The sequence below is a fragment of the Nestor notabilis genome, unplaced genomic scaffold, assembly GCF_000696875.1.
Source record: "Nestor notabilis isolate BGI_N333 unplaced genomic scaffold, ASM69687v1 scaffold31926, whole genome shotgun sequence".
Classification (NCBI taxonomy): Eukaryota; Metazoa; Chordata; class Aves; order Psittaciformes; family Psittacidae; genus Nestor; species Nestor notabilis.
This window is the reverse complement of record NW_009934868.1, coordinates 1-24,755: the sequence shown is the minus strand read 5'-3', so window position 1 is coordinate 24,755 and position 24,755 is coordinate 1. Positions and strand designations below refer to the sequence as shown.

At 42.4% G+C, this 24,755-nt stretch overlaps 2 protein-coding genes across 2 annotated transcripts in view; one reads left to right on the top strand and one right to left on the bottom strand.

Moving 5' to 3' along the window:
- Positions 1-9,359, top strand: part of LOC104408063 (RCC1 and BTB domain-containing protein 1) — a 17,807-nt gene extending 8,448 nt beyond the window's left edge. Inside the window, exons 7-11 of the mRNA XM_010017533.1 lie at positions 641-831; positions 4,610-4,736; positions 5,222-5,373; positions 6,066-6,196; positions 9,219-9,359. Coding sequence (XP_010015835.1) covers positions 641-831; positions 4,610-4,736; positions 5,222-5,373; positions 6,066-6,196; positions 9,219-9,359 — 742 coding nt within the window. The remainder of the gene's footprint in view (positions 1-640; positions 832-4,609; positions 4,737-5,221; positions 5,374-6,065; positions 6,197-9,218) is intronic.
- A 2,600-nt stretch (positions 9,360-11,959) lies between these two features.
- PHF11 (PHD finger protein 11) lies at positions 11,960-24,578 on the bottom strand (the record flags this gene model as incomplete). The annotated part of the gene is made up of 9 exons (XM_010017535.1): positions 11,960-12,099; positions 12,863-12,934; positions 14,155-14,277; positions 15,286-15,352; positions 17,368-17,426; positions 20,163-20,209; positions 23,133-23,266; positions 24,016-24,123; positions 24,467-24,578. Coding segments are annotated over 9 exons (862 nt in total), but the record flags the coding sequence as incomplete, so codon positions are not given.
- Between the last annotated feature and the right edge of the window lie 177 nt (positions 24,579-24,755).

Here is a 24,755-nt window from a genome sequence, read left to right as displayed (position 1 = left end):
TGAACCTCAGTGTTGAGGAAAGGAAACTTAACAGCAAAAAAGAAGGCAGAAATATAGGCAGTAGGTCACATCTCTGTCTAAAGAAGAACAAGGAAAAAAAAAGGGGGGGGGGATTAAAAAGGGAGAGGTAGAAGGGTTTCTTAATAAACCATTTATTGAAAAACACATAGGAACATAGCGTGAAATGATTTTTACATCTGTTTGAAAGAGGTTCTGAAAAGTGCTCTGCAAAAATCTTAGTATTAAAACTTTCCTGCCTGTTCCTGAACTGGAAGTTTCATAAGCTCCATAAGCATTTCATTTTGAGAAGAAGTGATGTGCATTGTTTTTAAAGGGGAAACCAAAACTTTGGGTTTTTTTCATCCCTTTCCCATGGTTATGGAAGAAAAGGAGGAGTATCAACTGATGAGAATGACATCATTGAAGCAATACATGATTATAGTAAAATCTACAAGCAGTCTGAAAATGTCATTGCAGTTTTAAAATACCCATTCAAACAGTATCACATTCATGCAGGGCAAAGAAAGAAGTACAGGAGTGTAGATGCATAGTCTGGTTGGCTGTTATTTTGGTGAGATATTTGGAAAGTCACTTGATTCCATACCTTACACGTATCTTACAAGGGTTCTTCTGTTCGCAGGGTTGTGGAGATTGCAGCCTGCCACTCTGCTCACACATCGGCTGCCAAGACCCAGAGTGGCCAAGTGTACACGTGGGGCCAGTGCCGTGGGCAGTCCGTGATCCTTCCCCACCTCACACACTTTGCCTGCACTGATGATGTGTTTGCTTGCTTTGCTACCCCAGCCGTTATGTGGCGTCTTCTATCAGTAGGTGAGAGCAAGCTCCAACATGGCAGCCAGTGCAATAATCTCGGTGTACATTAGTAGTGATTAGTACGGGATACTGTTTTTGTGGCAGGTTGGTTTCTGTTTTAAGGAGAACTGGCAATTAAAACTACTGCTTTTAGCTAGGTTTTTTTAACTCTGAAGAAAACCATCTGCTTCAGCAGCTAAGGATCCAGAATAGCATTAACAAGATTATTTGCTGGCATACATCTGGAGAGAACTCTGTTTTACCACTGCACTGTCAATATTGAGTATCTCCTACATTTGTATTGTTTGAGCTCCAGCTTAGGACAGGGAAGTACTCCTAGATCATTAAATATAACTTTTTTCTCTTAAAACTATTCTTACTTGGAAGACTGCTCCTGACACTTGTTCCTTTGGTATCTAACAACTTTGAACTATAAGTGTTGTCTCTAGCTTTCCCTCCTTAGTATTTACCCTTCCCATATGAATATGAAGGAGTGAATCTCTCTCCTGTGTTTCGTGTTAGGAAAGTAAAGTAACAGAATTCCAGGTTTTCTTTTTTTGAGATTATTTTTTTCAACTTATAGAATCATAGAATAGTTAGGGTTGGAAAGGACCTTAAGATCATCTAGTTCCCACCCCCCTGCCATGAGCAGGGACACCACACACTAAAGTAGGTCACCCAAGGCTCTGTCCAGCCTGGCCTTGAACACTGCCAGGGTTGGAGCATTCACAACTTCCTTGGGCAACCCATTCCAGTGCCTCACCACCCTCACTGTGAAGAACTTCCTTATATCTAACCTAAAGTTCCCCTGTTTAAGTTTAAAGCCATTACCCCTTGTCCTACCACTAGAGTCCCTAATGGAGAGTCCCTCCCCAGCATCCTTGTAGGCCCCCTTGAGAGACGGGAAGGCGGCTATGAGGTCTCCACGCAGCCTTCTCTTCTCCAGGCTGAACAGCCCCAACTTTCTCAGCCTGTCTTCATACGGGAGGTGCTCCAGTCCTCTTATCATCCTCGTGGCCCTCCTCTGGACTTGCTCCAACAGCTCCATGTCCTTTTTATGTTGAGGACACCAGAACTGGACGCAATACTCCAAGTGAGGCCTCACAAGAGCAGAGTGGAGGGGCAGGATCACCTCCTTTGACCTGCTGGTCATGCTTCTTTTGATGCAGCCCAGGATAGGGTTGGTTTCTGGGCTGCAAGCACACACTGCCTGCTCATGTCGAGTTTCTCATCAATCACCACCCCGAAGTCCTTCTCCTCAGGACTGCTCTGAATCTCTTCTCCGCCCAGCCTGTAGCTGTGCTGTAGTTTGACTTTTATTCAAAGACAGGCAGATTTATAAATAATAGTCCCTCTAAAACAAGACCCTGATAGTTTTTGCTGTCAGAACTCTCTTCTTATGCTACCTTGGATTACACCTTGGGATGCAGCCTCTGTGACCAACAAATAAACCCAAACCTTTGTTGATTGTCTTTGATTTATATTCTGCTAATTCGTATCTAACCCCATATATGCTTTAAAGTGCTTAGCTTGCTCTTATCTTGCACTTCCTTGAAAACATGACGGTGTCTTCATGTTCAAAATGTGAAGATGTTTTCATTTTAGACCTGCTGCTTCAGTTGTTGAGGTCATTTAGGAGATCTAATCTGTTTTCATATTGACAACAGATCTAATTTTGTTAATTCCTGTACAAAACTGGTTTTGTGGACATATCACATCCTAAGTGACCTTTCTGCAGTCTCAGACTTTATCTTTGCATGTGGTTTGTCCTAACCCAGGTTTCTCTACCTTAACTTCTCATTTAGCATGTTATCACATTCATAGAGGTCCAGATAACAGTATCTCATCTATAGAGAAAAACTGAATAGTTTTAACAGAGGGAGATGAGTAGCTTGGAATTATCTGCTTCTGGGTAAATCCAAGTCTCTCACTTTCTCCATTCTCTAATCCTCTGTGATAGGTGTTAGTCGTGTCCTCTCTAGAGGTCTGATGGTTGTCCAGTCTGTTGCTGACAGCGAAGACTGTTTAAATGACATCTCCCCGTTTTCAGTACCTTTCAAGTTCTTGGGTTTTATGAAATATTCCCAGACTGAGTATAACAACATGTTTGACTTTTGTACCTGCTTCTTAACTTCTCTCAGCTGTTGGGGGTTATTCCCCTCTTATTCTGATAATCCTACTTACTGAATATTTAAATCAAAAGAATTAATTGTAGGGGTATTTTTAATCTCCATCTTCCACCTGCATGTTTTCCTTCCCCACCTTTTTATTCATAGAGGTTAAAAAGACTTTTTTTCTTTCTATGTTTGTTTGGGTTTTTTTCTCGGTGAGAACTAACTCTGCTTAAAGGTTATTGTTCTACTTCCAGTTATGATTGCTCTGCCAAAAAAATCAATCAGTCACTTGGGATTGGCTGTGGTGAAGTACAAATCTGCAGCCTTCTTTGAGGAATGAACTTAAGGTGTTTGGAGTGAAAGTTGACCTGCTGTGTAGCTTAAGCTAAGTTGATGACCTGGGAATTAAAATTGCATGAGCAAATGGAGAGGGATTGGAGCGTGGTGTAGTTAGCCCTGGTGAGCTGCAGGTTCTGTGGGTGATCCATGTAAATTATAGGAGCGTGTGATCTTCTGTGGCACAAACATGACTTGTCTGTTACAGCAGTATTCCTTTTAAAATGCCAAGTAATTTAGCTGTCCCTAATGGTGAAGGGTAATTTGTGGATTGTATATGGATGGATAATCTGCAGTCCTGTGGGACACAGCAGGTAGACCACATCCCATTACAGTGGAAATCCACTTATTTTTCTTCTCCATACTTTGCGTCTTGGAGGCCATGTGTTTTGAAACACACTTTTTAAGATGCATCAGTGAAGCTTCAAATAGTGGGTTAAATTAGCTTTTCTAAAGCTTTAGAGATCTTGCTTTACCACAAGCCTGAGCCATCTTGTGCTGCAACTCATATATGATTTCTAGATACATAGAGTGGGACTTCTGTGGGACCAGTGCCATGGGCTTTAATATAAATAACTGTTAAAGAGCTGTGAGCGTTAATCCAGTTCCAAAATTGCCAAAGTCCTGTGTCCTTGGTTGTGCGAAGAACACAGTATCTTCTGTCACTCTTCCTCAGCAGCACTGTGGTTGGATTTTGTGTTGTCATAATTGACTAAGAAACTGAGTATAATGGTGTCAGTGATAATTCATGCTCGTAAGCCCTGCCAAAGACCTTGACTGGCAACCTGCAGGCTATATCCAGTCTGCCAGCACAAACAAGTGGCCAACTGGTGACACATCTTCTTACTGTTTAAGCTCAGATCACACTCTCTCAGAGCAGCCGAAGTACTGTACACTGTCTTGAGTTGCAGGTCATGCTGTAGATTCCCATTAAGAGCAGTGTGCAGCTGCAGAGGTAGTTTGCAGGTTGCAGAGCTGAGCTGACTAGCATGAGCACTAGCAGTGAGCTGTGAGGGGGGTGGCAACCTCATGAGCGGTGCCCAGGAGGAGAAAGAGAAAAGTTCTCCAGGTGCTTCCCATGGTGCTCTGCTACCTCTGTGCAATGAGCTGCCACAGGAACTGCTGACCGCTGCTGCCTGTAGCTGTTGTGGAGCAGTCCTTGCCAACAGGAAATGGTATTGGATTAATTTGTTCCTCCCATTTCACCACTTAAGCCAGTGGAGCTCTACTACTGACCTATTTTCCTTGACATGCTCTTAGTTGAGCTGCTAGCATTAGGTAGTGATGTGTATGTTCTGTTTAAGATGCATAACATGGTTTTGTTTGTCTTAAAATTGTTTCTGTAGAGCATGAAGACTTTTTAACAGTAGCAGAGTCTCTGAAGAAAGAGTTTGACAGCCCAGAAACCTCAGACCTAAAGTTCCGTGTGGATGGAAAGTACATCCATGTCCACAAAGCTGTTCTGAAAATCAGGTAGTGGTCATGTTTCACAGCTCTTGGTTATTCTGTATAAACTCTCAGTATCACATCTAAGATGGGGGGAAGTAAGGGGTAGGGAGAGACCCCTAAACTTGTAATATACAGTATCTATGTATCCGTAATCACTTTAAATGAAGTGATTGTAAAAAGAATTGAATCAAAACTCTGTCTTGAAATGGTCCATATTGAATTTTCACTAAGCCCATCAGTTGTTTCCAGGATAACGAATTCTGTTAAGTTGGTCTGATTGCAGTGAATACATAGACATTTCTGTAGCATAGATCAAATAAGAGTTTTATCTTAATGCACAACAATGCCCACAGTATTAGGAACCAAAATGTGGACCACTGGCTGTGATGGGGTATGGTAAAATATTTGTGAATATTGCAAAGTGCCCCAAATATGTATTTCAGGGGGACTGTAATGTAACGTTCATGTGTTCATATAATAGTGTTGCAGATAATGTCTTTGTCTCTTAGGTGTGAACACTTCAGAACCATGTTCCAGTCATACTGGAATGAGGATATGAAGGAAGTGCTAGAAATAGACCAGTTTTCTTATCCTGTGTATCGTGCCTTTCTTGAGTACTTGTATACAGACAGTGTGGACCTTCCGCCTGAAGATGCAATAGGTATTGCTTGTGGTCCAATTATGTTAGAAAGCAACATCCAGAAAAACTGAGGCAAGGGATGCAGAATGTATATATTAATGTAGGCTTCTAGTCTGGCCTATAATATGTGCTACTGGTGATTAATTAACCTGTTTTAAAAATACTGTCATAGCAAATTCACCGTAGCAAAAGCGTATTTAGAAATAAACTATGAGCATTTTTTTCAAGTTTGGGAGAAAAACTTTCTCTGGGTTAAAATACTTGAATATTTTACTAAATTGAGTCAATTATTGTTTTGGATAATATCAGAGAATCTCAGCAGATGTAATATAGAGGAAACTTGGACAGCAAAGCAAAGAGCAAGCTGTAATTCAGGCACAGATTTTTGTAATGGTAGCTTTTTGCTCATGTTGTGCTGGTTGTTCTGTGACAGTTCCATTCTCACAAGCAGTTAGGTATGCAAAGCAGTGGAACAGCTTGTGTATTTAGAGAGATTATAGGATTATGGCATGAGGCAATAAAAGGCCTTTCTTCTTGTGTAACAGTAAAATTAATTTTCCTGAGTAGTGACCCACTAGCAAAAAGCATCTTACAGAGCCATAGAACATCGCACACAGAGTGCAGATGCAGTCTGTACCCCGGGAGCATAAGCTGCTGTTGAAAGAGCAGAGATCGTTACAACAGACTAATGTACAATTGTGTTTTAATTGCAGGGCTTTTGGATTTGGCTACTTCGTACTGTGAAAATAGACTGAAAAAACTGTGTCAGCATATTATCAAGAGAGGAATTACTGTGGAAAATGCCTTTTCATTGCTCTCTGCTGCTGTCAGATACGATGCAGAGGTAAACTTCTAAACTTCAATCTCTTAAATAGGTGGCTGCTTTCTGACTTAAACTATGGAGAAAAGCTGCCAGTTATTTTTTCATATAAGCTCTCTCCTTTACTATCAGATAATACTATTTCCTATTGTCAGAATTTGAGAACGCTGGACTTAAAAACCCTGTATTTGCCATGGGAGATGTATCTTCTCACATCCCCATAAATCAGGATTGGGAAGGTGAACTAGTACACAGATAGCTAAAGATAACTTAAGTTCCAGGCTGAGACTTATTATCTATAAATATTTGCATTGCATAATTTCATGGTAAAAGCTTATGATGCTGTGCCAAGCTTCATCAATTACTATTCAGGGGGGGAGATGAAGATGACTGTAACAAAAAAATTCTGAAACACTAACTCTGAAACAGGGGAGGGGTTTAAATACAAAACAAAACCACTAACATTATGAATAGCGGTCTTGTAAGCCTGAAGTTACCTACTTTTAAGTTTGTGTGATGTCATATGGTGGTAGGTTTGGGGACTGAGTGCATTTGGGTTTCTTTTTCTTTTGTTGTCTTGTTTTGTTTTAGCTACAGTTAAATACACTATCAGTCTTCACAGTATGATGAAATGGCAGAATAAGAACTGCTTTGTGGGCCTGATAAATGTTGAAGACAGAGAACAAGTGTGTGAAAAGGGGGGAAGGCTAGAGAAACTTCTCTATTGCACCATGTCTGACTTCACTACTAAATCACTAACATGCTGCTTTGTGGACTAACCAGGATGTATTCCTGGTCTTGCTGTGACTATCTGTGTTCAGCATAGTATCTGTGCATCATGTTTGCACCTTTGGTTGGCTTTTAACTTGCTACGTATGCTTATAAAGCAGTAAATGAGCTCATTGCTTTTTCTTGTACTTAATATCCAGTCATTGGCATGCAGGTGCCTTAACTTATTTCAGAGCTTTGTCATGTGTTGCTTGTTTGATATACCTTACCTAAAGGGCTGCGTTAGTGTCTGAATTGTGGCTTCAGCTCTACTGTGAATAACAGTTTCTTTGATGGGACTTCATGGAAAATGGAAGATTTCCATATTTTAGCCTCAGAAGATGAGTGTTCAGTGTGTGATTGATTCTGCTTTTAAAGTGTAAAAGAAATCCAGTTACTGTGCCTTGGCTGTACCTCGCTAGCTAAATGAAGTTAGAACCACAGGCTTAAATGCTACATCGAGGAGAGAACAGGTGACACTGAGGGTTTGGGGTTTTTTTTTTGGTTTTTTTCCAAGTAAGAAGTGTTTTTTGTATGCAGTAATGCTGGATGGGAGCTTGAAATTGCTTGGGTGATGTAGTTCATTCAAGGGACTGTGCATCTGGAAGACAACAGTTAAAAGAAGCTGCTTTGCTAATTTAAAATACCTCCATTATACAAAACTCTCCTGTACGTTCTTTTGGTGACTGAGCTGAAGTGGCTAGAATTAGGTCAGGTGTGGCTGCTTACTGTAGCTCTTAAAATAATCCTTGGATGTACCTTGTGCCTTTATTCACTTAAGCCTGTATTTCAAGTACAGTTTGCTGGGAGTGCATCCATCTGCAAGTGAAATTCAGCCTTTTTTTTAATTCAGAACTTTTAAATATTCCAAAGTTACTTTCTAATATTACAGTATGTTTATTGTATGCTTTTGTTGCATTGACTCAGAATATGGTTTCTTTTAAAATAAAGCAGTGCAAAATATTGTAACGCGTATGTATGATGTAATTTTGTTGAAAATGCTAGTTCATTCTGTTATTTAAAAACAAGAAACCCATCAGTGTTCAGTTCTAATAAGCTTGTCTTTTTTTGTTGCACAGATGCCACACAAGCCAAGATCTGCAGCTTCAGAATGCCTGGTTTTAGGCCAGGATATATTTTTATATTGTTGTTGTGTCAAGAACTCGCACTGGCACACGGTTGCTGTAGTGTTCAGTATTGTGAATATTAATCAGTGGGTTAAAGAGCTCTTCAAATTTATTCTGCCTTACTGCAGTGCCCAGGGTGCTGAGCAGCTGAGGAAGGGGGTGTTCTCACGTGTGAAGTACTAGTTCTACAAACTTAAAACACAATAAAGGAATTAGAACAGGGTGAGGACTTGCTATTTTGTAAAGGGCTGCAGCATCCTCCTTATGACAGCTCAGTTCTGCACCACAGAGTAGATTTCCTCCTCAGAAGAGGGGTTGGAAATAAATGAGTGGGAAGCATTCTGTGGTCAACCTCATATTGACAACTGTGTCTTGTTTTTTCAAGACATCCTTTCTCTCTGACATCATGTGGGTACAATGACAGTTGTGAGGCTTTTCTGGGAGGCACTTCCAAGTAGACTCAAATACCCAGAGTCCACTTTCTGCAAGAATTGCTGTGCTGTATTGTGCCACTCTACTTCTTTTGAATCATTTCTGGGATGTCTGTGAAGTACTTCGTAACAAGATTCTGTTTCTAAGGCACAGAAAGGCTTTCTGCCTAAACTTGGCATTAAAACTATCCAGTCAGTATCTGCTTGCAGTGAGTCTGGGGACATGCAACTCCAAGGCTTTAGTTAAGCCCTTAACTAAACAAGAAGTCAAGCAACCTTACATATAGATTTGAGTTTATCAACCAAAAGAGCTGAACTTTCTTAATCCACAGTCTTGGTTGTCTATCATTACCCTGAGGTTTCCTGTTTGTATCGGGTTTTAGTAGGTGTCAGTGAGTGCAGATAAAGCTGTTCAAATGGGAAGACTTTTAAAGTACATATTGCTCATAACAGCTGATTTTTGTGACTGCAGCTACGTAGTGAGAACCAGTTATGGTTACCGTTCCCCTTGTAACCATGATATGTGGGTAGAATTACTATTTTCTGTTGCATTTACATAGTGACTGTGTAGGGATAGAACATTGGGAGCCACTGGGTTAATGTGTTTGTCTCATCTGTAAAAATAAAGCATATACAGGCATTTGTGCCTGAATGTCATTTTCTGTGCTGGAGGAAGCAAAGATAATAAGATTTTTTTCTTCTTTTCTTTCTTCTGTTTAGGACTTAGAGGAATTCTGCTTTAAGTTTTGTGTCAATCATTTGACAGAAGTGACACAAACCACAGCATTTTGGCAAATGGATGGTCCTCTGCTAAAGGAATTCATTGCTAAAGCCAGTAAATGTGGAGCATTTAAGAACTGAAATAAGGCTGTAAGTTATGGGTGTTTGTAGGGGTTTTCTGCAGTTGTAACAGGATGTTGTAACTGTACAGGTAAAAGTGAGTGTTGCCTGGTCTTTTATACCAGAAGACATGAAAGGCCACAGCAGAAACAAGTTTTCTGTGGTCAAGAGTGAACTGTTGTAAAATGTCAAGCAAAATATTCACTTGCATTTAGCAAACCTGGATAGTGGAGCCAGCTCAAGATTTCAGCTGGAGAGAGGAAACATGGTGGTGTGCATAGGCTACCAGCCAGTGTTGAGGATGCCTCTTTAGCCTGGGAAATCGCAGTTCTAGCACTGCCTGGCAAGACTTTCAACTTCTTTGGGGTTGGAAACTAGTCTCACTGAGCCACTGAATGATGTCACTTAAATCATTAACTCCCTGGGATTATAGAGAAGCAAATGGCATGGAACTCTCTTACTGCATTTGCATGATTGTGAATGACTTTGCTGTTAGAGAAGTGTGCACAAATCATCCATCTGCAAAGCCTACGCGAGGGACTTTGAAAAAGGGGTAACTAACACATCTAATCAGAAGTAAATCTGTGTATTTGGGTATACCGTAATATAAGCTACAATGTATACTTCATGTAATCTGTTCAAGAATATTTATAATAGCTAATGGAAAAAAATTCCTCTTGATAGACTCCAGATTATATCAATTCCCTTGGAGGGGAAGGGATACACTGTTCTGAAAGCAGGGGTTTTGCATTTAAATGTAAATGTAAACTACAAGTAATAAAACTCACTTTTTTTTTTTAATACCTGTTCACTAGTGAACTTCTTTGGCCTTTGAAGAAACTGGCAAGCTTTTTCTGTTACCTACAGCATAGGAGCTGCTTTACTTCACTTCAGAGAAAAAGTTAGCCCAACCCCACAGCCTAGGTATGACTGAATCTTACCAGTTTCACTGTGCTTGACAACTACGTGTGAGCTCAACTTCAGAAAATGGCACCTTTATTTGTAGACACCAGTGATGACAAACTGTGGCTCTTCCATATGTGACTGTAACCTCACAGCACATATGTATGGATATACACTCCTATTTTTACTGAATACTTTTAAGGTGCTACATCTGCACCACCTACAGAGTAGAGCAGAGGACCTGGAATGTTGGATTTGAAGTTCAGGTTAACTGCAGGTCTAAGTTTGGGGTTGTAACTTTGCAGAGCCTAGAATTTTGGGTGGTTGAGAGAGGCCAGGGAGCTCCTACAGCACGAAGTTGGGGAGTTCAGCCTAGGACAGGCTGACAGAATGCTTCCAAAATGTGTCAGAAATGTTTCTAATAAACAACTTGTTTTGGATTGCAAACTCTAGGCTAAAGGTTGAGCTTGGCAGGGGGTGGAACACAAGAGTACAGGACTTGTCCTCTAAGCTGCTCTGAAGCTCATCAGTAAATGGGGAAAAAGAGCTCACTCCCTAAAAATCTGTATCTATCTTTGTCCCCCACTCCCAGATAAAAGCATGCTCCATGTTATAACACTGTCTTAGGTGGGAGTTGCTGGTGAATCCTTGGTGCAGGCAGAAGGTTGTATTTCTTGCCCTGCACAGCCAGCAGGCCTGACTGTAAGCAGGTGAAAATACTGGTATTTTGTTGGGGGAGGGGCACGGCTCATAGTTCTACTTCAGGAGCTCATGTGGTGAAAGTTGTTACTTTGTGCTTATCCATCACCACCTTCATTCAGAACAGGACTTCGTACCAGTCATGGAGAGAGCATAGGCATTTAACAAGCAATGGATCATTCTGCTCCTGCTCAGCTTGCGACTGAGAGGCAAAGTGTGTAACAGCACACCCCTTCCTCAGGTGGGTCCCGTGGGGCAAGGGAGCATGACTAAATGCACAACTTTCTTATAAACATTTTATTTTGTTAACTTCCGTAGCTAAACAGTCCTTTTTTTGTATTCAAAACATTTTTCGTAAAGACAACACAGATGGAAGTCATATCCTTTCTTAATGGTGAAAGGAAGACACAGTTTGTTCTTTGACCCATTTTACATGTTGTTTAGACTGTGATGCCCAACTGTTTTGGGTCTGCTTGCAAACACTGTTACAGCAGAACGAGTTATACATTGAGCAGTCAATCAAGAATCATTCAATTAAAAAAACAAACTCCTGTTTAGAATTCAGAAGGCTTCTTTGAGTGCAAGTTCTGCTAATTTTATCTTTGGAAAGCCAAAGCAGCAACATGATCCTTAACCATCACTGTCCAGCTGCAGACAGTGAAGCAGCTACAGCAGAGTCATAAGAGGGCTCCCACAGCTGAAGTGACTTTAACAAGTGTTCTGTGGCAGCTGGTGGTCCCTTGTCTGAGAGAAAAAAACCTCTTCATTGGAGGGTTTTGTTGAGCTTTAGAGAAAGCTACATTTGGTGTGTAATGGTCATTGCTCCAGGGGAAAATTTAAAGGGACAACTTAAAATTATTGCAACAGTGAGGTATAAAAATGAGTAAAACACCTGTATTCCTATCTTGGGGGTAGAGGGTGAGAGGGGGAGGGAATTACTCAGACATTGACCAGACGGACTCTATGGTTTCTACCATTAGAAAATCCTAAATATTGACACCACTACAGACAGAGTCGGGTTATTCAGACATTGTACTAGATGTACTCGCAGTGTTGTCTTGGGTAGGAAGGACGACTTCTTTCAAGTCCTGCAGTAGCTCAATCTTAGTATCCAGTTTTTTTCTGCTTTCCAGAAGTTCCTGGATTTTTTCCTCTGTTCCTATTACAAAAAAGAGTGATAAAAGCTTTTATTTGTATGTAACTATGATTAATTTAAAATACACATTATATATGCATTAACATTCAAAGGCTTAGTCTAACTCTGCCTTTCTGCAGCAGAGCCTTTAGTCTAATACCCCCTATGCCTGGTCTCTCCATGAAGAGATGGACTGCGTCCTGTACACAAGGGACTAGCTGAAGTGTCAATATGTCAGATGTGTGTTTCCATTTTTGACCTTGAAATTAAAAGTAGGCTGACAGTATCAGAAAAGATGATTGTGAGGTACAGGAAGAACTGAGGCGCTTATGTAGCAGGGAACTGGAGAGCGGGCAACTTTTATACACATGGTTGTGTGTATGTAGGAGCCAACATCAAGAATTTCTCCTGTAAGCTGAGAAAAGGATGAAATAATCAATGCAGCTGTGACAGAACCAAGTGCAACCACAGCTGCATCACACGAGGAGTTCTGAGCAGAGATGCACTGGTGGAACCTTGTCTCCAGTAACTGCAAGGCCTGTAGCTTCTGTTTCCAGAAGGAGAATTTAAATGTGAGGAGGTGAGAGGAGCCTGGCTTTCTCAGTCAAGTGAAGGGGAAACCACAACCATCAACAAACATCACCTTCATGCACTGACGTTGGGGGGGGAAAAAAAGTTCCTTGGAATTTTCATTTTCAACGGTCATTTTATCAAAATGCTGAGACACTCAGCTTCAGCGCCATACCCCAGAGCAACTGCTGCTGCTCCAACAGCTGCTCTCACGTACCTGAGTGAATATTGGTCAGTATATTTTCAAACAGTCCACAGTCAAAGAGTGATATTACTGTTAGAGAGAATTTGATTTAGTATTACCAAGTAAAGATGTACAGAACCCTCATGCTAATGCAGAGCCCTATGTCAGAAGCAGCACAAGACAGTAATTACTTTTGTCATACTGACTGCTCAAGATTTTAAGATGCCTTCCTTCTCATACAATCCATATTAAGAAAGAAGGATCAATTTGTCAATTTATCTTTTTTGGTAGCTTCCATACAGAAAATAGGAAAGGGGATCTGCCTGGAATTCCCTTGTGGGTCTGCACCATGTGAACAGTCCATTTAAAAATGAGGAATATATATACACTTCATACACTCCAGTCTTGTTTCATTCAGGACTGCATGTGTAACAGCAGGGCTGCCCACACCAACTCCTCCTGACAGGCTCTGCGAGACATGGGACAGCACTAGCACTGTTCAGGGTTACAACCCAGCCCAGGATGCCTCTGTTTCATAACTGGGGTTTCCATCAGAACAGAACACAGAACACCTAAATAGTTTGTAGGACTATTAAGATGTTCTTAATGTGAAGACTCTGAGCCTCTAAATGTGTCCTGGACCTTGCTGCTGCTTCCAGCAGCTGCTGTCATGTTACACACAACTGCTCACAAGGAAGATTTAGCTAGGTAGGGCATTTCACTTCCCGTGCGTTCACTTCAGTGACTATGCATAAATCAGCATTCCTTATCTAACGGTATTATTCATAACTTTGTAAAGCTGGGAGGACAATAGGAGAGGAAGGTTTGAAATGTTCTTTTTAACTGTGTTCTGGACAGAGCAACACTGCAGTGGAATCCTCCAAGAACAAAGTGCTTCATAGAAGCTTCATAGAAGCTAATACTTAAACTGTTGAAACCCCCAAATACACAGTAAGAGTTGATAATAAAGTTCTAACTAATCATCCAAAGACTTAAAATGTACACACTCGGGGATAGTTTCTCTCAGAAGAGACTGCTGATATTAACAGACAGCTGGTGCCTCTTGTGAAGCTGTAAGAACGACACAGACTCATGACCCAGCGAAAACCCTCCAGTTCTCTTCAGGACTTCTCTCTAAGTGCCTGGGAGAAGTGGTCTGGCTGAACCTCCCTGTGCTTATGCCAATGGGCAAAAGGTGGCTTTAGAAATTCAAGTTGGAAGGCCTTGTTAGAGCATGCTGAGTTATGATTTAGTGCTGTGGAAGTATCCCCGGGAAGGTGACCCAGTTCTGCTCTGAGAGCAGATTCCCCCCTGGGTCTCCATACCTGTTTCTGAAGTGTTGTCATCCATCAGTTTTTCCTGTGCCAGGTGAAGTGTGTCCAGCATTTCTTCAAATATGTCATCCAGGAGCCCAGCTTGCTTGCATTTCCTAAGAAAGTCTATTTGCACTGTTGAAACACAAAAACACACTTGTCAGAAGTGATCTCTAAAGTGGCCTTTACTTGCTTACTTCAGAAACTAGAACTTTGGCTAAAGTCCCCCTCCCAGAAACAAGCATTTTGGCAAATCTCTGGCTCCTTCATCTACCCACTCAGCCTTTTCCAGTGGGAAAAAAACACGGTCAGGCAAACACAACCACTGCTGGGGGTAAAAATTACCCAAGCACCACATTTGGCTTTGTTCATCCAAAGCAAGTATCTCCACAGCCCTACAGGCACCATTCCTAAAACTTCCCACTACCCCCAGAAGAGGAAATCAAGGGATTTGTCTTGATTTCCCCCCCGCCCCCTTCCAATACTCAGAACCACCCTGTGGACTGGAAGATAGAAACCAGTGCAAGAAGTGAATCAGTCTTGGACTTGGTAAGAAGATTGAGGCTACTTCTACTCCAGGTGATCCATGCATGAAACTCATTTGTCGCAGCCCATTTTACAGGCCTGCTTTGTCAGATGTGGATTGCTAGGGAAATAACCGCCTATTTTTGTCTTCATCTCAAAGCAGCAGGTCAGGGACAGGTTTTGGCAAGATCCATCCAATGGGCTGTTCAAAAGGAAAGTGCTATGGGACAGCTCAGGGAAGTCTGCCAGTCTCCATCAGAAAACAGTGGTGCTTTTTACTGGAGACTGTTGTGAGAAAAGAAATGTCATTTCACTTACACCAGAACCCCTACAAGTATTCCAGAATTCTTGATATGTTCCCTGTTCTTTATGGGGGTAGTAAAGATCAAGAACCGAACCAAACCTGAGGCAGCACCTACTGTTCCAATACATGCCCATGTACTAAGCGCAGCCATGGGGAGGTGAATAATCCCCACTAATGCCTCCCAAGCAGCAGCATAATCCCAGCATGCAGTGGAGATACGTGTGCAGCATAGCTGCTATCAACCAGCTCCAAGCGCTGAACTTCAACATAAGTCACCACAGCATCTCCCAGTTGTTCTATAAAGCGAGTCACACCTTTATGCCTGTTGTTTTTTCTTTTTAGTATTCGTAAACTGTTTTCTTCTGCTGTCTCTCGTGTGCTCTGGAAGAAAATCAAAGTAACATTTTTACATCATGCTGACATTTACTGCTTTGTTTTCATTACCCTGCCTCTACATTAGCACAGAGATAAAAAGCAGCCCATATACCTGTGCATACAGTCAGCTTCTCTGCAAAGCTGGTGATACTCCTCTCCAGACACTGCTTTTAAAAAGGGAAGCAAAAATTGCTTCAAAGCAAAATCTCTTTCAGAAAAGCCCAACATCTGGGACACCACCGCCAGAATTACTGCACTGGCAAATAGCACAGATATGAGCAAACAACTACTGCTGACTCCCAGTGCAGACAACATTTAGCTCCCTCAAGCTATGGAATACTGGCAACCATATCCTGGGCTGCATCAAAAGCAGCATGACCAGCAGGTCAAGAGGTGATTCTTCCCCTCCGCTCTCTTGAGACCCCACCTGCAGTGCTGTGTTCAGCTCTGGGGCCCCCAACACAAGAGGGACGTGGACCTGTTGGAGCAAGTCCAGAGGAGGCCACGAAGATGCTCAGGGGGCTGGAGCACCTCTCCTGTGGAGACACGCTGAGAGAGCTGGGGTTGTTCAGCCTGGAAAAAGAGGGAAGACCTTATAACAGCCTTCCAGTGCCTAAAGGGGCCTACAAGGAATTTGGAGAGGGACTTTTTAAAAGGTCATGGCTTTAAACTGACAGAGGGTAGATTGAGATTAGATATTAGGAAAAAATTCTTCCCCGTGAGGGCGGTGAGGCCCTGGCACAGGTTGCCCAGAGAAGCTGTGGATGCCCCATCCCTGGCAGTGTTCAAGGCCAGGCTGGATGGGGCTTGGAGCAACCTGGTCTAGTGGAAGGTGTCCCTGCCCATGGCAGGGGGTTGGAACTGGATGGTCTTTAAGGTCCCTTCCAACCCAAACCAGTCTGTGATTCTATAGTTTCAGAGAAGGGGAATATTTTCCTTCCCTTTGGACAGGACGCAGTCATTCTCAGTTGTTCCATGTCATACCACAGTACTACAGAGAATCCTTAAGCTCTGTCACAGAACTCCACCAGTGCAAACACGCATTGCTGACACAGTGGTAAACAGTATATCCTGCAGGTACAAATCCTGGAGCCTCTCAGCTTCTTATCTGCAAAGTTTGTATTGATTTCTGAGATCACTAGCACTGGAGAGCTGCAGAAATAGCACATTCCTGTGGACAACTGGTGAGACGAATCTGTTATACCACTGGGAATGTATGTGGATTTACAGCTCAGAAATTCTCAGAGACAAATAACCTACTCTCAAGAGAGTACTACATAAAAGCTATGAAGATTGCCCACATCCCCTCACACAATCTCCCTTTAACCTCAAGCCCTGGGAAAGGTGGTTGGTTTTTTTGTCCCAAGGAAAGCTTGATGCCAATTCCTCTAGAAAGGAGAAAGTCCCCAGAGTCAATGGGAGTTCCCATGCATACTGCTGAGGAGACAACAGCGAACATCAGCTTCTAAAACCATTACCCCTGCAACCAGATGGATGCTCTGCTTGACAGCTCCCAAACCCCTGGAGGGCCATCTTCACCAGCAGAGCCGAGGACAGCCTGATAGGCTCTTCTCCTGCCACATACAATAAGCACAGGCTCACAAATCATTAAGTGCTGGTTTAAAAGGCCAAGTGTCTCATGAAAAGCAGGTGTTCATGCAAACTGTGTCAAGCCCTAAGCACATCTGAGGGATGTAGTACTTCCTGAGAAAAGGAAACCCCAAAGGGAAGCTCTCTCCAGTCATGTCAAGACCACAGCCACCGAGCCAGCCTGGTTATACGTGGCATCTGTGCCATGTTACCCAAGGGCATCACTGGGCTCTGCCTGAAGCAGCTCCAAATGCAAAATGTGTTTGTTTTGACAGGATGACAAGATGAAAACAAGGCAGCTGTAAAGGAAAAGTTATTGCTTCTGTGAGGAGGTCTGTCTCTGAGCACAGTGTCAAAACACCTCACTAAAGAAGTCCTGTGCTGTAGCAGAAGCGGGTTCCTGGTTTAGAACTACTTAAATTCAGAATTACCATTTGTTCTGTGATGGTGGAAGATTTCAACGTATGTCTTCTCCTCTTATTAGCTGTATCTAGAAATCAAGAAACAACAAAGCAACAAATGTGTCAACCTCAGGCTTAAGATTTCCCGTCATTCAAATTCTCTCTTTTCCCAAAAAGCTACAGAAGTCAGGCACTTTGGGTGGCAAGGCAAGATTGTTTCAGCTCCCCCAAATACCCAACATTTTCAGTGGAATTCACGTTATTTCCACATAAGAAAAAGAACAAGCCTGAACCATTAAGAAGTGCCAATCACTGTTGCATTAGGTTATCAGTTTGTGTTTTAAACTCAGTATAAAGCAAACCCCAGTTTTTAACATGAGTTTTGATTATGGCAGAGTGAACCTGGCAGCAGCACTAAAAACTTCAGGCAAATTTATTAAAGATAACTGTTTTTCTCACAGTCAATTCTTGCTTATGTTAACACACCCTCAAAACTGAGACTAAATAAAGAACTGGTTTAGGTGTCCCAAAGACATACAAATGGCATTAGGTTTTCCATCGATATAATGACCCTCCTAGAAGCCTTGTCAGTTTAACAGTATTTATGCTACGAAGTGTTTTCAGTGATGGGGTATGAGAACTCTGCAAAACCATCTGCTTTCACTCTGTCCTTTCTGTCAGCATGCACCAGCCTCTCTCCAACATCTTAACTGGCAGTTGCTAGTAACAGCTACAGCATCACAAGCAGAGACGGGTAACTCTGCAAGGAAGACATGACAGGAGCAGAGAAAGCCAGAGAAGGGTTCAACCACCCACCAAAACCTGAGGGTTTTAAATGCAATGGGATTACCCGCCCCTCTCCCATTTGACTACATCCTTGGGGCAGCACTTAGCTTTTTTCCTGTTCCTGATCTGTAACAGGAAAAGAGGCATGAGGAATTGGTACAGGAAGGCTGTTGAAACAGGTTTCGGTTCTGGGTACCAGTGCTGTACATTTGCATTTTTCATGGCCTGAAAGGAAATTTTCATCCAAAATAAAGCTGGATGGACTCATTTGGAGCAGTCTAGGAGATGCTGGTGCAGGCACAAAGTGTTCCTTGCTGTCTAGCATGACATCATTGACATGTGGTAGGATTTTCTCCTGATGTTTGCTTTAGAGATGTCTTATAAAACAAGAGGAGAGCAGTCCAAGGAGCAGCCCGGCTCCTGCTCCCCACACCGTTCTCTGCTCTTCCGTATTTGTGAGCCTTTACTCTAGGTGCTCCAACACTCCCAGTTAAGCAGAGGTCGGAGCCTGTTTCAAGTCCAAACTGCCCTCCCATCCTTGCTGGAGAGCTGCAAGGAGACTTCTCAGCCCCTAAGGCACCCTATCCCCTTTCAACCACACAACAGAGCCCTGACATTTCCACACAGGAATGTTGTCTGAAGCAAGAACCAGGGGATGTTCCCTGACCCCATTTTCCCCAAGCTACCAGGGGAAAACAAGCCTGGAGAGGCAGCCCTTTTGTACAGCTCCTGCTCCCACACAGCCCTGCCCCAAAGGAATGGCTGAGCTGCTTCACACAAGTTAGATCCTGAAAGTCAAAACTCTACCATGGAGCCACAGCGCTCATTCAGGAGGCAGGACAGCCACTGCCAGCAGAATCCATTTACCCCTCTTCAGCAGAAGGCCTCCAAATTAAGTGTCTCTGGAAGACCTCCTCTAGGAGATCCCTCTTCTAAGCGAACAGCCCATGCACTGTACATGCAGCACTTGCGGACACAAAGACCTTCAACTTCATGAGATTTATGCCTTCCTTCTGAAGGAGGTGGTCCACAGGGCTGGACTTAATACCTGGCTCTCATCTCATACAGGACAGGAAGCAATCCTGGCCCTGTCTAGTACTTGGGCAGGAGATGAGCTGGGACCCAGGACAAACCCAGCAGACTGACAACCATAAGGCCAAAGGAATCAAATTCATTTTAAAAAGGGAGGGAATGTCGGGCCTCGGAACTAACAAACAGATAAATAAAAAGCAAAACTACTGAGTGAAATAAAGGTGCATTTGGTTAGTGAGCCACAGCAGAATCAGGTGTTAGATGGACCGTACGGCTCGCAAAGCAGCCCCAGACCTGTGACTAGAAGTTTAAATGACTGTCACCTAACCCACCCCAAGCGGCACCAGGGGGGAGACAGGCCTTGTCATGATTAGCCACAGACTGCTCAAATTCAGTGGGAGCACCCAACTCTTAGCATTAGTGCTCCCAGTTTGTCTGAGCTTATCTCCAAAGTGAAGGCCAGGCTAGGACCCACTCCATTTTGAGAGGGGTTGTGTGCTTTCCATTAACAAAGTCATCACTTTGGCTGGTTAATTCAGTGAGATTCCCGACTACCTGTGAGTTGGCAAGGACCAGGACTGCCCAAGTCAGCTGCATTTCTATAGAAAAGGAAGCAATCCTTAAACAGGGGTTGTGCAACCCTTTCGTTACACTTAGAAAGCTCTTTGGGATCCTTCAGAATGAAAGGCCCTATTTTAAATAAGCTACTGCAGTGAATAGAGAAGATGCAAATGTGAATGTTTTAATGTAGATACACACTAAAAATCCAAAGGTGACCTCTCCTGTAGCAACCCCTCTTTGCTAATCAAGTGCAAGCTTGTGCATCACTCATCAGCTCTTGTGTCTCACATGAATTTTACAAGCCTCTTGGGCCTACCTGCCCACACAGAGTCAGAATAATTCAATATAAAGGTGGAACAACATTTATTTTGTTCAAGTAAGTCATTGATTTTAGGATGCAAACTTTTAAAACAAATTAAATCAATGAAGCCATTAAAGAAACTCACCATAGTGATTGGTCCTATTGCCTGGGTCATGTTTTGGGCAGAACACTCTAAAATTTAAGTTTAATTTTAAGAAAAAGAGAAAAAGTATTAATAAATACGTAAACAGTTATGCTGACTGATTTTAACAGATATTTTCCCCTCTTTTCATTGAAAGATGCTTAGAAAAGAATGATCAGGATTTTTGTTCCGCATTGCCCACCTAGGAAAGCACCTGCCTTGAAATCCCACACATGCACAAGCTTGTATTTGTACTTTCAGAGCCTCAGTGGACTCTGAGCACTGAAGCTTTGAATCATCAGCTCCATTACCCCGCTCTGTGTGGACCTGCTCGCTGCTCCCAGTCCTGACTCAGACACATTTCACCTGGTGTGGTGACCTCTGTGGCAGAGGTGCTCGTGTTGAAATGCCTTATTGAAATGAGATGGATGTTGTCAAGATGAAATACCACAGTACTGATACTGCTCCATTGTAACTACTGCAGTTCTGCCCCCTTGCCCTGTCCCGCTCAGGCCAGGTCCAGAACCTCTTTAGGTACACCTGCTTCCCAGTCAGCTTGAAGTGGTAAGCCCTGCATGATGCACTGGCACTGCCAGGCACAGGACCAGTTACTTGCTTGGAGATCTCAATGTCCTTCCCTTTCCCCTGCTGATGAGGTGCTCCCCAAATCCTGAGGATGTAGGGCACCCTGCTTGAGATCCAGTAGCTTAAAGCTGCGCTCAATCTATTAGTTCCTTCAAGACTGTGGTAATATGTGAGATGGGAACATTTTCTCTGGTTCTAGAAGAACAAGGTGAATTCCTTGGAAGAGGCAAAACGCAACAAATACAGCTGGAAATATTCCTTATCTTCTGAATACAGTGATGAACCAGCTTCTATAATATGCCTTTCTTACAGAAGGATCCCAAATCACTTTTTAAGCAAAATTGCTTTGTCAAGAGTGTGATTTAGCTGATCTCTTCATTACAGATGTATTTGCCCAGACTAATGCTCAAGTGTTTGGAAGCAATTTTTAAAAGAAACTGCATTTAGTAGGATATTTCTAATTATTATCATTCCTTTATTTTAACAAAATAGAAGCAGTGACCTGAGAAATGCAGTCTGTCTCCTTGAGGAGCCAGCTTTTTGGCATTAAATTCATTTTGATGCACAAAAACCCAGATCTATGCCTAACAATTCAGTCAGACAGCTGAGTATAGGAGACACCTTATTTAAATTCCTGAATTTCTAATAGTGCCTTTTGGAGGTTGTTTTCTTTTTCCTCACACCCTTTAATTCTATTCTTTCTCAGTTAAAAACAATCTTCCTAAGTACAAGAACACCTTAGGTAGAACAGACAGTATGTTTTAGTACTCAGGCCACTTTATTTGGAAGCACTTCCCCACTACCATTTCTGCAGGATGGCAGTAAAAACTACACTAATTTTCCACCTCTCCTTTTAGTAGCCACTTCTATAGCACTATATGCCTCCTGGTTTCGATAAACATTGCTGCTCATCACAACAACGGCGACTCCGAATTTAAACCCACCAGCTCTCTTCTCTTGATGGAATCCTCTCTTTGGATATGCTTTTCAGTAAGTTATATTTCACCATGAAAAAGCGCAGGGGGCTTTCAATCCCCATCCACTGTTTTTCAAGTCTTACTCATCTTCTCTCTAGTAATTTCAGGCTTTGTGCTTTATTTATGCTACTGGTACTGTGCACAAGTCTTCGGCTTCATATCCTTGAAACCTGCCTCACCATCTTTCTCTATGCTAGTCCATTTTCATCTCTTCAATACAGGTTGCTATAGCCTACTTTCCTGTATTTCTATATAGGACAAGCAACCAGTCTCAGAACTACTTAATATAAGGTATTTTTAAAGGTCCTTTTTCCAAAACTCCAGTCACCACCTCAGAAACCCACCAGACCAAACCATGTTTTCAACCACTCCTTTTCCAGTTTGTATCTAGACTGTTATCAGTCCCGTTCATTTTTCAGCATCACAGAAGTTTCCTTCTCCCCAGCTACACATTTCCATGAGCTTTGCAAGCTCCCAAAGACTTTATAAGCATAAACTAACCATATAATCTTCTCTATAAGGCTGAGCTTACAGCTTTGCAGAAAGACCTATTTATTTTGGACTCAGAGCCCTAGTGAAGCAGCCAGGAGCACAAGGGACACAAAAGACCCATCTTCCACTGCTACTAAGGATTGCACCAGTCCACATTGTCCTGAAACAAGTACTGATTAGATGGTCTACCAGATTAGTTTAGGACTAACATGGCCTGTGATCTCTCTGACCTTGCACAGAGGTAGACATCAGGGGTTTTATGTACCTCAGACTTTACTGTAACTTTAGCTCTTTAAAAGGTCCCTAAAGTGCCAGTTTCTCAACCCCTTCACTTACAGCCTCCAAACAACTCATTCCATCTACCAGCAATGCAAGCAGCCCAAGGGCAGTGGAGACCAGGCATGGTCAGGACAGAAAGTTTACTTGAAGTCTGGTTAATTGTGCTAATACTAACAATGTATTTGAAATAGAAGAAGGTGTTTGGAGGGAATACAAAGTTCTCTACCAGAATTTGCCTAATGTGAACAGATACAGAAGTGCTCTGTCCTCGACCACATTTAATGAAGCTTCTGAGCCAACAGAAATTGAGAGTTTGAGTAACATTAGTAAAAACTTTGGTCGCTGAAGACTGGCTTGCTAGTCAGTAAGGACTGACTTCCTTGGCTTTGGCCTACTGATCATTTAGGTGTGTTGCAGACTCAAACACTGAATTCCCTCCCACACTGCTGTGACATTTTCCTCTCAAAGGAAAACATTTCCTCTATTGCTTGTGAACAGAGGATCACGCATCACTTCAAGAGAAGATAACATATTTCCTTTTAAAAAACACATTTAAAACCACACAATTCTGACACCTCTCTCCCTGACACCACCACCAAATCGCTGACAATCATTAGTTAGAAAATACTTGGTTAAATACCGGTAGACTCCATTTACTTCATCCGTTTCTATGGCTGCATCGTCACAGAGGGCACAGAAGTAGTGGTAACTTCTGCGACAGGCCCTTTCCTCGCAGCCCACAGTGGCTCCTTTCTTGCGACAGAAGTTGCACACCTAGAACAGGATGGGGTTCCACAGGTAAGCATTGCACACAGCTCCTGACAATCTTCCCACACAAGGCAAATGCTATACTGCAGGAAAATCAAACCTTTCGTTGCAGTTGCCTCTGTGTAACTCACCAGGAAAGTTCACTCCTGCCACCTCCCACCCTGGTCGTTATTTCAGCCACCTTTTTGCTATCTTATCTCCATTTTATACTGATGAATTTGTAAAATGATGCAAATAATCATGTGAGGGCACTGGGCAATTTCCCCCCTTCTCTAAATCTTGCGCAAGGTCTTTCAATATTAGTGCTTTTAGTGTGTTAGTGTATTTTTCTAGGCTTTGTAATGGAAAGAGTTCCACCCAGGATGTAAGGGAGGAAGACAGCTGAAGACAAAGCCAGTAAGAAAACCTCATAAAAATAACTTTCCTTTGACTAAAACCAAGAAGGTGTTTCCCTTTACACTCATGAACTGCATAATTTTGTTTCAGGCACTGGCTTAGTCCTTTACCAAAATCTCTTAGGAAACTTAGACTAAGGACTTGAAGGCCAGATACCCAACACATTTTAATACAAAATTAACTAAATTTCACCAAGGGCAATGCCAAATCAATGTTCTTAACTCTTAAATCTGTAATTTCCCCAATCTTAATAGAGCAGTAAGTACTTTTCTTCACTTTTTTTCCAAACATAAACTGGCCAGACAACCTTCAGTACTCTGAGACAGGACTAAGTGCAGATTCAGAGAGAGACTCCTTACCAGCCGCTTTCCTCTCTTGAGTTCTTTCAACACTGATGCCACATCAAACCTTAGATCCAGGTTATCTGGGTTATACTCTTCAGATTCCACAAATCCTGAAGAAAATAACTAAAAACAAAAGAGATATTAAAATTTAATAGAGGGATTCAGTCACCAGTGCAGAAAAGGGAGGAAGGGCACATCTTTTCTTCTTGAACTTGCCCTACCTAAAAAGGCTGATTTTTCTCTGTTTTAAAAAGGCTTCACCTACACTGAACAAGGTGCTTAAACCTTTTACCAGTCAAAAGTAGTTTTTCTGTCTATACAGGAGATTTCACATCACCTGAAGGTGAGCTAAGAAAAGATAACAAGATGAGGAAGTGAACTGAGTAAGAAGTGGGAAGGAAGAAAGTCCGCAAGTCCAGGCTGGCCAGAGCAAGGAGGAGAAGCTCTACCTGACAGACCTCCACACCTTGAACATCTTGTTATCTCCTAGCTGCTCAACCTTGCAGCTGGGTGCAATATTTCTCTGTATTAAGACTTTCATACATCCAATGCTGACAACAGTCGACTGCACGAGAAACCTAGGAACATTTAGGAATATTGTACAAAGCCTGGGAGAAACCCACGGAAAATGCGTACGCATACATCTGGGCCACTTTCATTCCCACAGAAGTGCTGAGCCATGACAGTAAGTGAGGAAGGGGAAGTTCTTAGCAACTTTTTTCCTAATCATAAAATCAGCTAGGTTGGAAAAGACC